This window comes from Citrus sinensis, chromosome 2 (genome assembly GCF_022201045.2).
Source record: "Citrus sinensis cultivar Valencia sweet orange chromosome 2, DVS_A1.0, whole genome shotgun sequence".
Taxonomy (NCBI): Eukaryota; Viridiplantae; Streptophyta; class Magnoliopsida; order Sapindales; family Rutaceae; genus Citrus; species Citrus sinensis.
The window spans coordinates 10,993,332-11,009,986 of record NC_068557.1 but is presented as its reverse complement, the minus strand read 5'-3'; the positions used below and the strand labels follow the sequence as shown (position 1 = coordinate 11,009,986).

Genomic DNA, 16,655 nt, shown 5'->3' with positions numbered 1-16,655 from the left:
TCCAGAGCGAATGTTTCTGGACGACCTCTTTTCCAGTCTACTTGTTCACTGAAACCATAGGCTACAAATATTGTAATGGAAAATAGATTGCTGAAGGAAGCTTCGTGGAGGAAATTTTTTGTGGTAAAATTCATTGCTACATGTCTCATCTAACAACGGAAGCGAAATATTTGTGGCATCCTGCCAGAAATTTCACAATTCGCGCCACCTCTCAATTGGGTCTAGGAATAAATTTTAATTTTCCCATATGATAAAGGCCATTTGGGCGGGAGAGGAAATTTCCACCGTGACATTTAACCACCACCAATATCATAAGCACAAGCATAAATGGGGCTACACCAATTCAACCGCTTAAGCTTAAAAACCGTCTTGTTGAATTTAAAGCAGGAGTCATAGCAAACATTTTCCATATTGTGTGGTGACTGAAAAATCACGGTTGGCGAAGGAAGTAAAAATCCTTACTTTTTTGTCATAATTTTTGTGCAATTTGGGATTTACATTAATGCAATACTTCACATGATCAATTGAATTGTTCGATAGGGTTGAATTATAGGTCGTTAAGAATTTGTGTACTCCTTCATATTTATTTTTTTTTATCGTTAACGTTGTTTTGTACTAGAGGGAGGATTTCATGACTTTTGATATTGACTGTATACGAAATATCTTTTATAGAATTCAAGCCAAGACAATGCGGTTAGAATAGAGGGATGGAAGAAAACCGAGAAGCATCAATCATCCACAGAAAAAAAAAACAAAAGAAATAGAGCTTTCTTAGTTCCACCAAATAAGTTCGCAAAAGCATTAAAACTTCCCCAGAATATATTCATACCTGCAACTCTGCAATTAGACGAACACCCGTATTAGATACTGAATGTGACAAAGCACATCATTTCTTTAAACACAAAGGTGCAAGGATGAAGCGAAAGATTGCGAGAGAGCTATTTCCTAACATAAATTAGAGTTTCAAGCATTACAGGGAAATAACACCAGCAGGAATCGCCTTTAATACACGATGGCCGACTGGGTGGTACTCGAATGATAAAGGAGAAAGGTTAGAAGACATAAATGATGAACAACACCAAATAGAAGGATACTCATCGGAAAATGACAAAGACAGTTTGTATGGAATGACAGAGCATGAAACATCTAAAGACGTTGGTGGTGGTTCAATCTTGACGACTCTTTAAGCAACAAAATGGTATTCTTTCATGGGCAAAGATTTAGAGATGTTAACAAATTTAGAAGGGTAGTGAAAGTATTTGCAATTAATGAGGGGTTTAACTTGTGCGTAATGGAAAATCGAAGTCATGTTATTTGCTGTGAGTGTTCAGATCTTCATTACGATTGGGGAATCCGAGCAGAACAAGTTCTAAAGGGAATGACCATCATTGTAACAGAATTCATGCCAGAACACAAATGTACCAGACTGCATCAACAATTCCATCTTCGATTGAAATGGATTTCGGCAATGTATCTTCACCGATGGAAACAACAACCAAAAGTCAACAAATAAGGGATGAGATTGAAGCAACTTATGGGGTTGTATGCCCTGAATAGAATTTGTATTGTGCAGCAAACAGAGCGAAACATATTCTGGGCATGGACTATGAAGATGGTTATGTAATGTTAAGTCAATTCAAAGAAGAAATTGAGAGGATAGATAGGCATAACATCGTACTCCTGGAGGTCGAAAGGCATGAATCGGGAGACGGAGAAAGATTCAAGAGGATGTTTGTATACTGGGAGCGAACGTCTTATACATTCAAAAATCATTGCCGAGGGAAACTAGCAATTGACGGTTGGAAAATTAATAACCCATGCAACAGTGTCATGCCAGTGGCAGCTGGCTTTGATGGGAACAATGGGATATTACCTGTTGCATTCTGTGAAATTGATGTCGAAGACTTGGAACCATGGGTCTATTTTTTTAAAAATATAAACAATGCTTTGCGTTTGGAGAATGGTAAAGGTCTATACATATTAGGTGATGGAGATAATGGGATTAATTATGCTATTGAAGAATACCTTTCTCAAACTGCGTACAGACAGTATTGCTGCAGGTTTTCACTGAAATGGTTAAGAGATTCCCAACCGCACCTGTGCAACACTTATTTTGGTCGGCCTGCCACAGTGCAAGTGCAACAACCTTCTACAAATATATGGATTTAATAAGTCATTAAAGTCAAGAATGTCATGACTGGCTGTTATAGAAAAATTGGTTAAGTTGGACTTTGTTTTCGATGCCTGAATGAGTTATATGCACTTGCTTAACATTATCCATTACTGACAAACTTCGCAAATACTTACATCAATACTTGCCGATGAGTATTGCTAGAAGATTTGTGGGAATTGCAAAGTTAACAGTATAATTATTTGAAGAGAGAAGAATGGTAGTTTGAAAATGATATAAAGAGAAACTAACGCTAACGGTTAGGGATATCATTCACGACCATTTCGTTGATGGTTAGCGCTTCATCGTCGTTGAGAAAGCAGAATGACACAAGGCTAAAACTAATTGATAATTCATCATCGACTTACGACCTGAAAATAGAAGCAATGTCATGCAGTTGTGGGTTGTGTTAGAAATTGGGAATTCCATGTGCTCATGCATGTAGGGGAATACAATAAACATGGGAAATGTTGAAGAGTATGTGAATAATATAATGTCTGTCCAGAATGTTTGGTCAATATATGCACCCGGCATATTAGAATTACCTAAAGAACATGCTTGGAAGTGGCATGCAGGCGACATAGTACTAACTTCGATGACCCAAAGACCGAAGGTTGTTTCAGCCAAGGGCAACAACGAGATTGCGGCCAATACAATAAATCAACACACAACAATTCATTCCCACTCCGCTACAAATAACCTGCAAGTGCATATTGTCATTTAAGTATAAGTATGTTCATTAACAACATGTGTTCCCAAGTTTATTTTACAGATGAAAATTTAACTAAGTTCTTACTCGTTGCAGTGGACACAAGATAATATAGTTAACCACTCTCCTGATCCGAGGGACAACCGGCGGATAATATCCACCACAAGTGATGATAGTATAAGTAAGGTTTATTTTTATAGTACCAAATTATACATAATCAGTCTTCTTCACTTTAATACATTTTTCATCTCTAGTAATACACATTAGTTGACTGAAATGTCCATGTGAGGTGAATCTGTCACCATTATTTTGTTCATAAATCAATTTTTGTTTCCCTACAAGATCATTGTTATAATTTAGGTATTACTAATTGTTCTGCGACTGTCGTGTTTGTCTTTCGTATAAAGAATATTATGACTATTTCTGGTATAAATCATTAACAAAATCATATTTTTATATCCACCACCAGCGATTTATTTCTCTCTATCATTCAGTAGGTATTAAATATTTACTATCATTTCTAAGTAACATTGTTGTGTGTGTGCGTCGTGCATATGTTGTTGGGTACTTAGTCTATTTTTACTACAATCAATAGGTTGAAGGATTGTGCCTCTTAGGGAATATCTGAATTGTCTACAAAATTATTTGAAATTGGCCGGAATTACTTGACAAGCCAAATACAACCATTGACAAACTATAACTTTATTGGTTCATTGATTATCTATCAAATCTCAAATCATTTCCAGTCATTGCCAAAATATTCCTTAGTTTTTTATCTATTACTTTATATAGGCCGTGAGCTTACTGAAATTGCATTCATCACTATCGTAACAATGGCCATCAAAGGCACAAATGAGTAATATTCATTACTACAATATGCTAGAAAAAGTCACCTGCCACTACTACTAAAAAGCTTTTTCCCTTTGCTTGGCATTGCCACGAACATTAAACTATTATGCATCATCAAATGTCGTGCAAGTTATAAATCCAACATACAAGGGCAAAATCTTTTTTCATGTTCGGTTCTATCATTTATGATGGCCATAATACCATGTCTTCCTTTTACTTGGCTATATTAGTCAAGTGCTCATCGATCTTCTCAATAGACCACACTGTGAAATGTGGGTTTGTCTTCCTCACAATACAGACCTGTAAAATATCAAGGAAGTATGAAATGGTCACAACCGCAGTGCTAACTATATACATCCTTATCAAGACTTCGTAATATAAATCTTATCTGCTATGTTATTGCATTATGTAGTGAATTATGCATCAGTCCTATGGCCTTGTATAAACTTATACAGCAACTAATAGAAAGCGACAAAAATTATTTCACTAAATAATATATGCACCTTCGAATAGGCACCACCTTTACTACAATTTAACAAAGCTCACTGATAGGGCAATAATTTTTCATGTCCCATTTCTAGCAAGCAAATGTAGATCAACAAAAAGAAAAAAAAATCAAAATATTCCAACATGAGAGGGGACATTTAATGCCGCAATCTCATAAATCTTTAATTCCTGAAGCAAAACTAGTACTATCGTGGAAATCGTAGGCAGTCAGTTTCTCACTCATCTCGTCAATGGACAACACTCTAAATTTTACATACTCCTTCCTGACCACATTAACCTATAAAATATGTTTTAGTTGCATGAAATGGTTACTCAGTCTGACAAAATTCGAAACACCTTTTGCAAAGATTCATAACAGTAATATTATTCGCGTTTACGCGCATCACCACCATCGCTAGGTCATCATCGGCTTCCTTTTTAATTTAGTCCACCTGCGGATTCTAAGGATCTCATTTCAGCGCCAATACAGATCTACAAATAGATCTAATTCCATGCGACATTGATTTCAAACCCTAACAGCATATTTGGAGCCAATGGAATGCCCTTTTTTTTCTTTATCATTAAATAAAAAAAAAACAACTTGCTCCAACGGTTGTAATTGCAGCTTCAAATCGTCAAAAATTAATTTAAGCCATTAGATCAAACTCTGAATCATCCAATGATTAGATTGGATAAGGATAAAAATTGTGGTACCATACAACAGTTGCAACATAGGTGGACCCTCATCATTAACAAGATCATAGCCAAAACCAAAAAACACCAAAGAACGAACAAAACAAGTCTCTAGTTGCGGGATTAAAAAGAGTGATATCTTCAACAGAATTATATAAAGCAAACAATCAATTGCATGAACCAAATAATCCAGGTGTAGTATCATCACAAGTCCAAATGCTTTCTGGGAAGATTTTTTAATTAAAATTAAGGCCCACGGGACAGTCTAACCTCGGTCCATGTGGTATGGCATTGGCCGTGCTGGGGCTTGAATTTTTTTACCATGCTGCCCATCTGAACCGTTCCTTTTAACAGGCCATTTTTATGTGGGGATCGATCTATTGGCCATCTCTAATTTGAATTAGAAAAAAGTAGTGTTTTTAACTCTACAAATATGAAAAAAAAACTAATTTAGTTTAATTGCTAAAGCTAAATGAGGATTGCTAAGGATAGTCGCTAATAAGGGCGACTGTGTCAATCGCTAGTTTCTCTTCTCGCCACGTGTCCTATTGTTTTAATATTTGTGTAATTTTAACACATTAAAAACCCCAAGGTAAATGCATCAATAATAAAATATTGATGGTTTTTAATTTTATTTTAACATTATTATCTTCATGCTAAAGGAATTTACCTTAATATCCTCATCATCTCCCTCTTTACAAGTTTTTTTCTTCTTTTTCCCCTGTCCATTGCAACTTCTTCAATTTTTTTCATCAATTTCTTTTCTAACCTGGGGAAGCGAGGTTAGTGATAGATGATTGAATGGAGGATTTTGCATTAGACTCACAGGAAATTCAATCCTCATTTGGGTGAATAGTCTTCTTTTTAAAAAATTAAAATTTACAAATATTTTATTTAAAAAATAACAAAATTATCTTAATCATATAGATATGACCATGTACACCCCAAAAAAATACCATATCAGAATTTTTTATTTTTCTATACCTTAAAAAATAAAAAAGAAAGAAAAGAAATTGGTAAAAAAATTAAAGAATAAGTTGCAGTGGGCAGGAGAAAAAGAAGAAAAAAAACTTGGAGAGAGGGAGAGGACGAGGATATTAAGTGTTTAAGGGGAATTACGGGTACAAACATGGGCCAATGAACTATGACGCATGGCATTACTAAGGTCAAATCAGTAAAACCAGACAGCTAGATCAAGAAGGCAAGGAAGCTTAAGCCAAGCTAGGAGATAAACTTCCCCTTGGGGAGGACAGCTTTCGTTAAAACATATGCAATTGAGGGCAAAGTCGAAATCCACGTCCTCCACGTCCTTGGTGATTAAGGTCACACGTTAACAGTACGTGGCTTCACATACCAAATCGAAAATATCTTGCTTTTGCTAAATACAAGGAACCAATAAGGGAAAGAAAGCTAAAAAGGGGGAATAAAAGAGTTGCCACCTCAGTTGTCCCCCGCAATGGTTCAAAAACTAGCGGGACCACTAGCTGGAGGAAAGACCACATGTAGAAAGCAAAGAGCAAGAGGGTGGCTATTGGTTTTTTTGTCTCCCTTGCTTGAACACATCACCATCTTGGGCCCACAGTTACAATCTCCAAAATACCCTCACTAAGGGAAAGAAATCAAATCAGCTAGCGCCATGTGTCTGGAATTACGAAAAGACCCTCAGGTACACTCCTAAAATGGTTAAGACACACTCTCCAACGGTAAGCAACTTTGATTTAGCCAAAAATATTGCTCTCATCTTCTTCCTTAGAGGGGTAAAAGCTCGTTTAGTCCCTATATTTTGAAGTTAGTACTCGTTTAGTCTCTATATTTTTAAAAATACCTCAAACCATCCCTACCATTAAATTATTGACACTTTTACCATTATCTTTTGTTCCTTTTAACTTATTTTTATAATATTGCCCTATTATAATAATTTTTTAGACATTATTAAAAAGAAAAAAAATAACCCTATTATAATAATTTTTTTAGACATTATTAAAAAGAAAAAAATAAATTACCACTTTAACACCAAAAAATAAAATAAAATAAAATAATATATATTAATTTTTGTGGAACACACTCTTGAGTTAAAATATTAATTTTTCTAAAAAAATTGATAATGTAATTTTTTACGATATTAATTTTTTAGACATACGTGAGCTTCCACAAAAATTAATATATACCTTTTTTGTTTTTATTTTATTTTTGAGTTTAATTTGATAATTTAATTTTTTATTAATATCCAAAAAAGAAACATTATTGTAAAAATGTAATATTGTAAAAGCAAGTTAAAAATAAAAAAAAATAATGGCATAAGTGTCAATATTTAGTAGCAGGGACGTTTTGAGGTGTTTTTAAAAATACAGGGACTAAATGGACACTAACCTCATAATATAGGGACTAAACAAGATTTTACCCTCCTTAGAGGATATATAAAGTATTTTCACCATTTTTATCAGTTTCAAGGTCCATTTTCGACCTTGAGGCAATCCCGTATTGTTCAAAATCTTACTTGAGCGTCCGAGTGTAGTTGCCAGCCACTACCGGCTCCACCTCTAATGTCCGTGTGTGCTCTGATTTACAAGATACATCAAGCTTGAGTTGTGGTGGTTCTTAGTCTCATTTTAATACATTTTTTCTCCTTTTACCGTCAAACACACAACCCTTGCAACACCTCAAAATATAACAAGGCAGCCTCTCTCCTTTCAATATCCATCCTTTCTCACTATTTTTATTGTTTTATTTGGGGTCATCCAAAATCCCACTAAAACATTAAGGTAAATTCTCTCAGCATAAAGATTATATTAAAATTAAATTAAAAATTATTAATATTTCAGTATTGATTTAAAATTACAATATATCAAAATAATGGAACATGTGGCAAGAGAAGAAACCAGCAACTAACACAATCACCCTTGTGGGCGACCGTCGCTAGCACTCGTCAAGCTATATTCATCCGTTTATACTATTGTTTTCAATTCAATTTCATTTGGTCGGTTGTCTGTCGTTTTAAATTCAAATTTTGGAAAAATTTATTGGCTTATATCTACACCCTCTGCTCAAGAAAAATTGTCGGCTTGTAAATAAAATTATAGTGCTTTTAAGCATCAGTACTAACCTAATACAAGAGATTTTAAAACAGAGTGATTTTTATGTTTATTTAGTGGAATATTTAATTTATATTCCAACTGTCACTAATTAAAATTTATTATTTAAATTAAAAATAAAAAATTAATAATTATTTATTACTTTAGCCAACTAATATCATTCGGCCTGTTTTTTTCCGGAAAAATGTTTTTTAGACAAATATATAAAAAAGATTGAATGAACAAATATCGTTTGTTCGTTACGCACTCAAAAACAGAAGAAAATCAAAGTGAATAGAACAATCCGAGTAGCAACATTGAGCGTCCAGTTCGCCAATAGTAGACCGCCACGTCAATTTCGGACCCACGTAAAACTCACTCGAGGTTATGACACGTCGCCTCCCTTCTCGTCTCCTCGTCGTACCGAACATTAAATACAAGTAAACAACCATAAAATAAAAAACAAAAGCCCTAAATCCCTACAATTCTTGCAGTTCCTCTTTTAATCTCTCCCGCCATTTTCACCCAGAAAGAAAGATCAGAAAAATATCTCGTCCGTTCAATTCCCTCCGGAGCTTTCACAATTGATAAGGTGCACACCTTCTTAACAAACTGAATTTTGCCCACTCTCTACTTACCAAAAATAAATAAATAAAATCAAATTTCAAATCGTTCAATTATTTGGTAATTGCTGTTCGTTTTGAAGTACTTTACGTGCATTATAAGCATCAGTTAGTGTTAATATTGTTTAATTAATTAATTTTGAATTGGTGTTTATGTTTAATTATTTGAGTATGCTGCCTGGAAGTCGTGCCTACATTTTAAGAATTTTTAAGAAGTTGAGATTATATATATATTAGTGGATCAATTTTGATATTGTTACATGTATGCAATGCTTAGTCCTGATGGAGTTAGTGAATTTGAAGTGTAATGCCGTGTCAATTATATGTTCTTCGAAGCATATGGAATCTAAGACTAACAATATCTGTGGTGATTAACTTGGTGGGCTTGGCATTTTTTGTTAAAATTTTTCAGTGAACGTTTGGAAGAACTTTTAGGGTAGGTGCCATTTTTACGTTTCCAAGTCCCAGAGAATGAACAACTTTTAGTTCTTAATGTTTGTTTCTCTCACATGCTTTTCCGCCTTTTCTTTATTGGAATGAAGGTTGATGGATAGTTGTGAAGCTGACATGTCAAGTCAATTACCTGAAGAGGATGGTAAAAATGAACTTCAAATGTCACTGAGGATGGACGTGGATGAGGGACAGGGACGTGAAAACTCTAAAGATTCCTCTGTTGGAAAAAGCAGTGAAAGTACTAATACTGAGTGCAATTGTCAGAGCCCAAGTGCTTCTTCTATTAACAAAAGCCTGATGGAAATTCATGGAGAGGAGTATCAAACTCTTGGAATTTCCTCTGCTTACAAGTGTGAGACGGAGGTTGTCGATGGGGAGGGGGAGTCTCACACTTCTGAAGTTTCCTCTTCTGATGTATTTGGGGGTGGGGTTGTTGTAAAAGATGAGGAAGTGACATACGTGATACCAACTGTTGGCATGGAGTTTGAAACGGAAGATCATGCATATAAGTGCTATAGCAGATATGCTGTGTTGGAAGGATTCAGCATTAGGAAAGATTTTGTGAATAAAAGTCGGATAAATGGCGTAGTAGTGTCCAGGAGATACACTTGTTACAGGCAAGGGTATCGGCCTACCAAACATAGTGCAAATTTGAGGAAACCCCGGCAGGAGACAAGAACTGGTTGCTTGGCACATATGACTATTGCACGCCAACCTAATGGAATGTTCCAGGTCACCCATTTTGAAACAAAGCACAATCATGAGTTTGTAACCCAAAGTACAGCTTACATGTTGCCATCACAGAAGAGATTATCCTTTGCTCAAGCAGTTGAAGCTGACTTATCCAATAGTTCTAGGATGGATGGCATTCCAAAACTTGGAATGGGTTTTGATTCAGAAGATCATGCATATGAGTATTATAATGCATATGCTGGACGGCTTGGTTTCAGTGTTCGAAAAGATTATGTAAATAGGAGTAAGATAGATGGTGCTGTGGCATCTAGGAGATTCACTTGTTTTAGAGAAGGTTTTCGGCAGAAAGACAAGCGGGATTTGAATGTGAAGAGATCTCAAAAGGAAACAAGAATTGGTTGTTTAGCTCAGCTGGTAGTCTCTCGTCAAGCTGATGGTAAATACCGTGTCACTCATTTTGAAGAAAAGCACAATCATGAGCTTGTAGCTGCTTGTCGAGTGCCCATGTTGAGATCACAAAAGAGATTAGCTGGGTCTCAAGTTGTTGAAGGCAATGTGCAAGATGTTTCTGAGAATCAGCCAAAATCAACCTCAGAGTTATCTCAGAACTTAGCTGGAAATGAGCTGGGATATAATCCTATTGATTATAAAAGTAAACTTTCTTCCAAACGTACAAGAGAAATGAAAGAGGGAGAAGTAGAAAGGATACAGCAATACTTTAAAAGTAAGCAATTAAAAAATCCATCTTTCATCTATACCATGCAACTTGATGCTGAAGATCAAATAACTAATATATTTTGGGCAGATGCAAAAATGTTGGTGGACTATAGTGACTTTGGTGATGTAGTTTTCTTTGACACGACCTACAAACTAATCAAAGATGGTCGACCATTTTGCCCTTTTGTTGGGATGAACCATCATAAGCAAATGGTGATCTTTGGTGCTTCACTTCTCTATGATGACTCTGCTGAATCTTTTAAGTGGTTGTTTCGAACTTTCATTGAGGTAATGTCTGGGAAGAAGCCAAAGACAATCCTCACTGATCAAGATGCAGTACTGGTTGAAGCAATCGATTTGGCATTGCCGGAAATGGATCACCGAATATGTGTTTGGCACGTATACCAAAAAGTACTCAAACAGTTCAACCACCTGTTTGTGGGCTCAGATTCTTTTGTAAATGATTTATTTAGTTGCATCTTTGACCATGAAGAGGAAGAGGACTTCATCAAAGCATGGAAGGTTATGCTGGATGCATATGGCCTTTGGGAAAATGAGTGGTTGAACGAGATATTTAAAGATAGAGAGGAGTGGGCCATAGCATACAGAAAGAATATATTTTGTGCTGACATCAGAACTGTTCATCTTCGTGAATATTTTACTTGTAATTTGCGGAAGCATCTAAGGTCTGACTCTGATGTGATATCCTTTTTCAAGCATCTTGGGAAAATGGTGAATGATTGGCACTACAAAGAATTAGAAGCTAATTACAATATGAGCCAACACATGCCCAGACTAATTGGGGATGTGATTCTTTTGAAGCATGCAAGGGGTATATACACACCAAACATATTTGAATTGTTTCAACAAGAATACGAAGCATCTCTGAATATTGTAGTTAACCAATGTACTGAGAATGGATCACTGTTTGAGTATAAAGTGAGCATATATGGGCAACTAAGAGAGTATGCGGTAACTTATAATTTGTTTGATGAGACAGTTATGTGCAACTGTATGAAATATGAGTTCATGGGAGTTTTGTGCAGTCATGCGCTGAAAGTGCTTGACTATAGGAATATCAAGCTGCTCCCCAGCCACTGCATCTTGAAGAGGTGGACAAGAGACGCAAGGGTTTGAAATACTAGGCACGTATTTAGGTTTACATCATTAGAGTGACCGTTGGTTGGCTTATGAGAACTGATAATAAGATCTCCCATATCATTTTGAAAGGATGTTACACGTGGATGCTGCAACTGTTGAAGCATTTCAGTATCTTGTACAGAGATACTAGTATGGTGAGTTACTTTGTAATTACATATGTAGTGCACCTTTTTTATTACCATGTTTGACTTGTAGCTAGGTGGTGTGAAAAAGAGCTGAATCATTCTCTCTTTCTCAGATAAAGGCTTAACGCTACCATTTTTCATCAACATTTAGTTGGATTTGCAGAGAGTATGATTCTTAATGGTAGCATACAGTGGATGCTGCAGATTATATGTAGTTGTTCCGTGAATGCTTCCTTAAGAAATATGATCTGTCTTTACCTAATTGTCTATTGTAATGACTTCCCTCATTTTTGTGTTCCTGGTTTTGTGGATGACTTGTTCCCTTGTGCATAAGTTACTTGGCAATATGTCCAGTTTGGCATGTATTTATGGAGGTGTTCGTTCACATAATTTATGTTTCTGATTTCTAAGCTTTCAATTTTTCTGTGGCTCAATCTTTTCTTGCGATCAATTTCTTTAGTGAATAAGTTTTCTTGAAAAGAGAATAGTATTTAATGGTAGCATACAGTGGATACTGCAGATTATATGTTGTTGTTCAGTGAATGCTTCCTTAAGAAATATGATCTGTCTTTACCTAGTTGTCTATTGTAATGAATTCCCTCATTTTTTGTGTTACTGGTTTTGTGGATGACTTGTTCCCTTGTGCATAAGTTATCTTGGCAATATGTCCAGTTTGGCATGTATTTATGTAGGCGTTCATTCACATAATTTATGTTTCTGATTTCTGAGCTTTCAGTTTTTCTTTGGCTCAGTCTTTTCTTGCGATCGATTTCTTTAGTGAATAGGTTTTCTGGAAAAGAGAATAGTATTTATTTGTGTTCGGTTGTTTTCAATTTCAAATAAAAGTGGTGGTTTTTCCAACAATTGCAATGCAATCAAGTAATTACACTTTCTACATATGCAACTAATTTGCTTAGACATTTTTTATTTTTCTTTTCCCTTTTTCCCCTTCAAATCCAAATGGAATCGTTCCTTTTGCCTGTTTGAATAAAACTGTAACAGTTCTGCTTGTATCACATCAGAGGTAGGATGTAATTACATTCTAAAATTTGAGCCTTTTTGTGCAACAGACAAGTCAATCCATGATAGGCTCACCTCAACACTTTGGTTATTTTTGACCTTTTGTGATTTGGCTGACACAAAGGTTTTGAATTGTGAATTTTACCATTCCCATTTCAACTTGGTTAACCATAGCATGTATCAAATGCTCATAAGTTCTAGGAGGCCAACATTATCATATTTTGAGGAATGAAAGAATTTTTTACAATATCTTGGGTCCATAGAACACTAACTAAAGATAGGAACTCTGCATACAAGCATAATTTGCTACAATTCCAAGCAGATGGTCTCATTCCCTAACAAATTTCATTTTGTTATGCAGATCCATCATGCAGAAAACTCAATTTAATGCATTTGGCAGCCAATGTTGCTTGACAATATTTTTCTGTCCACAGAAACTTAGATGCGACACTTCGTAGATTGGTACTCATGCTGAATATTTGGAGACTTATTCTCATGAGTAATCTTTGTTGGTCTTGAAGCAAGAGAACGAGTTGAAGCGTGACTTTTCTTTTCAAGGACATGATCAGAACCAATGTGCTTAGTTGGAGGCCTCTGACGAGGTGTGGATGGTTTTGTCTGGAAAGTACTTGCTGTGAGTTTTGGTGACTGAGGACGTGTCGGAGGATCCTACAAGAAACAAGAGAAAAGAAAATTTTTCATCGTGACATCTGCTGATCAAAATGCAAAACTTGGGGAAGATTATAAAACGCTTTACATTTGTAGAGTGATTGTAAGCAAAATATCTGGGGAAAGTAAGAAGAAAAGATGTTGCGACTGTGCCAGAATCATTGATGAAGAATGCTTCCCATCTATAATTTCCTAGAGAGGTCAAGTAACACAAGTTCTTTTCTAAGACAATGGATTTGCACAAATGAAGAATTCTGCATTGACCGTGCTGCTTATACACTTTCTAATTTCATTCTTAGAACTTGTTGCAGGTGCACTCTGGATCCTGGCGATATTTATGCTACTAGATTTGACATAACAGCACCATATAAGAATACCGGAGAGGTCTGTAAAATGAAATGACAGAAGGTACCTTATTCGTCTGACTCTTTGGTATTGCTCTTTCTTTATAAAAATCTGGCAGAGGCCTGGCCTTAAAGCATAGGGTTTGACGCAGTTTTCTGATTTCTGTTTCTGCTTTCTCCTGCTCAAGTGAATCAAATTGTTATGTTTAATTTTAGTGAAACTACATCCATAATCTTCATTGATACATGATGTAGGTGAGAGAAACTTTTCAGAAGATGAAAGGGATGCTCGGAAACAGTGTACAACCTTGAGCGTTACCTGCTTCTGCAATTTTTGTATTTGATTGGCGTTGAATTTCTCTTCAAGCTTCTGAATGGAGGAAAAATCACAAACAGAACAAATATTTAACCACACATAATTTGAGGCACCAATGAAATACAATAAATGATTGAGAATGAAATCAAATTGTGGCAATCCTTGCCTCCTTTCTTCTTGCAGCTCTTTCTTCTGTCCTTAAGCGGAAAGGTGTAAATGAATTTGGGGATTGCAATTTGTTTCTGCAGGCACTCAAAAACTTTGAACAACTGGCATGAAAAAACAATAATCAGGACTTGGAAGTCCTTTTGAAGCAAGAGGCATATGCCATTTTTTCGAACTCACAGGACAATTGCTTATAATTATTTCTTTTGTTAGTATCATTATCGCATGCGTGATCTGTTATTATTAAAGCCGTACAGTTTTATGTCACTAGTTAACATTTTACATTACAACTCATAATTACCGGTTTCATTTGTTGATATAACAAATATGAATGTAAGAAGAACTTCTTACTCTGTCGGAAGGAAGTTCCACCTAGCTCGAACTGTTTTGCTTCCCATATTTGAATCATGAGGGGTTCCATCCCTGCAATTTATACATATAAATCAACACATTTAAGAAATCTATATCTTCACCGACTTGAAAACTAGCAACCCCCATATTTCATTTTCCCCTTTTGGTATGAGAACGGCCAGATAGATACCTTCTGTTTTCTGACCAAGGGGTGGCTAAGGGATGCTTTGGTGCACCATTCACAGATGCCTGCGACTCAAAACACAACATTTTTAGCATGCATGTGCAGAAAATGTTATAATGCAGGCTGCAAAGCATGGAAGAAGAGAAGTAGGCACCGCAGTAGGAGTCATTAATGGAGTTGAGCAATCTTTAGATGCTTTGGAATTGGAACCCATAACTTTGGAACCATCAATCTTCCGGACGATTGTTGAAGTCAATCTATTGATTTCTCTAGCTGGGGTGAGATAAATGGACTTGTGAATTGATTTTGGAGTTGATCTCTTGTTATCAGCAAAGTCTATTGCAGATTTCTTCTTGATTGGAGTGGCATTGATTTCCTTCGTGGACTGTAATGGAGCTGTCGGTTTGGCCGGAGTAGATGGCGTCTTAGTTGCTCTACCAAAATTTAAGGACTTTGAGGAAGAGAAAGACGGTTTCTTCTTGCTCATCGACGCCCTATCATCTTGATTGGAATTGGAACTCTGCTATAACCAAAAAATAGAAAAATTTTAGCACAATAATGACATTTGAAAATAGAACCCAGAAAAGAATCATGGGGTGTTGGTCAACATGGTTACCTTTAACCGAGGCTTCTGCATTTGATTTGTCCCACTAAGCTTCGAATCTTTGGCCTCCCTTTTACTATCAACCACCACCACCCTCTCCAGCTGATTTATCGATTCAGTCTTCTCACAGTTCTCCGTTTCTTTTACTACATCCGCACTTCTCTGTCCAAGAACATTGTTGCTTTCAGATTCATGCACTGAAATGGTAGCTGCTTCTTGTTCTTCAACAGCTATCAGCTGTGAATCTTGGGCCGTAACATTCTGAACTTCGCCTTCAGGTTGTGATTCTCCAGCAAGATTGTTGTTTGATGCATCTTGTGCTTGTTCGAGCAAAGCAGCAGCTTTCTTTCTTGCAGCAAGTTCCTTGTAGTGAGCTTCAAAGAAAGCTTTCTTCTGGGCAACTGATCCAGGGCGCGAGTACCTCTCAGCCTCTTCGACATACTTGTTATGAGAAGAGAAAGATGACCATTTTTCCCAAGCCAATGACTCTGACATAAACCTCCCAAAAGAAACTGACTGTCCAAGTGCATGAATTGGGTTCCCCTCCTGTAACAAAAATATTTAGCACAAACTGAACCTTTTGGCAAAACCTCCAAAACCCATCTGGCATTTCTATGAATTATGGGTGTACCCAATTCTTAAAGAAGTGGTTAAAAGCTCATAATAATTTAGTTTCAAGATCTTACCTCTTTGGCTTCATTAGGAAAGCCAGACACATAAGAGAATGGTTGTTGCACTTGCATTTGCATGAGACAAGTTGACTCTCCCATAGTGTTGCAATTCTTTGAAATTGAAACCTCAAAAATTTTCTAACTTTGGACTCTCTCGTTCTGTAACTACAACATGTTTCTAGTGTTTCCCACTTGGAAACGTTCAAAAAAATTTGAAATTTAAATGCCAAAAAGCAAATGGTCCCTGTGGCGAAAAAGAAAATAACAAAAATAAAGGAAAGCACCACGGCAAGCCATTTACAGCACAAGGCAGATGATAAAAAAGTTAAAAGTTTCGTGCAAATCCTTTAATTTTATTATTTCTAAGTGGGCTCACACCCCCACTTTTAATTGGAAGACTTGCATTCATTTTCGGACCCTTTTGGGGCCCACTCGTTGAAATTGATGAATGTTGATTTGCTTTAACGTCCATTTGGTTGATTAATTTGAATTTGAAGACCCAACTCATCCCTCCAGACAAAGAAATTGAAAATCCGTTTGCATGTTGCATTGTTGTTGACAACAGAAGCAATTGGAAATTA

General features: G+C 36.1%; 2 protein-coding genes across 8 annotated transcripts; one reads left to right on the top strand and one right to left on the bottom strand.

Moving 5' to 3' along the window:
- The first annotated feature begins 8,402 nt into the window (after window positions 1-8,402).
- LOC102628390 (protein FAR1-RELATED SEQUENCE 7-like) lies at window positions 8,403-14,443 on the top strand. 3 transcript variants are annotated; one of them, XM_006469896.4, is made up of 5 exons: window positions 8,403-8,570; window positions 9,144-10,471; window positions 10,553-11,759; window positions 13,132-13,847; window positions 14,039-14,443. In XM_006469896.4, the coding sequence occupies exons 2-3, from the start codon at window positions 9,148-9,150 to the stop codon at window positions 11,599-11,601; spliced, it is 2,373 nt and encodes a 790-aa protein (XP_006469959.1). In that variant the 5' UTR covers window positions 8,403-8,570; window positions 9,144-9,147; the 3' UTR covers window positions 11,602-11,759; window positions 13,132-13,847; window positions 14,039-14,443. The 3 variants fall into 3 exon arrangements, with proteins under 3 accessions (XP_006469959.1, XP_052291139.1, XP_006469958.1); XM_052435179.1 differs by having other exon boundaries at window positions 9,144-11,759; window positions 13,132-13,639; window positions 13,751-13,847; XM_006469895.4 differs by having other exon boundaries at window positions 9,144-11,759.
- On the bottom strand, window positions 12,966-16,441 carry LOC102629064 (protein WVD2-like 7). 5 transcript variants are annotated; one of them, XM_025095256.2, is made up of 9 exons: window positions 16,090-16,441; window positions 15,416-15,949; window positions 14,954-15,322; window positions 14,806-14,864; window positions 14,616-14,687; window positions 14,266-14,341; window positions 14,091-14,153; window positions 13,852-13,962; window positions 12,966-13,439 (listed from the first exon to the last, which is right to left on the bottom strand). In XM_025095256.2, exons 1-9 carry the CDS (start codon window positions 16,171-16,173, stop codon window positions 13,209-13,211), a joined length of 1,599 nt encoding a protein of 532 aa, XP_024951024.1. In that variant the 5' UTR covers window positions 16,174-16,441; the 3' UTR covers window positions 12,966-13,208. The 5 variants fall into 5 exon arrangements, with proteins under 5 accessions (XP_024951024.1, XP_052291140.1, XP_006469960.1 ...); XM_052435180.1 differs by having other exon boundaries at window positions 14,103-14,153; window positions 16,090-16,440; XM_006469897.4 differs by having other exon boundaries at window positions 14,266-14,368; window positions 16,090-16,437.
- Between the last annotated feature and the right edge of the window lie 214 nt (window positions 16,442-16,655).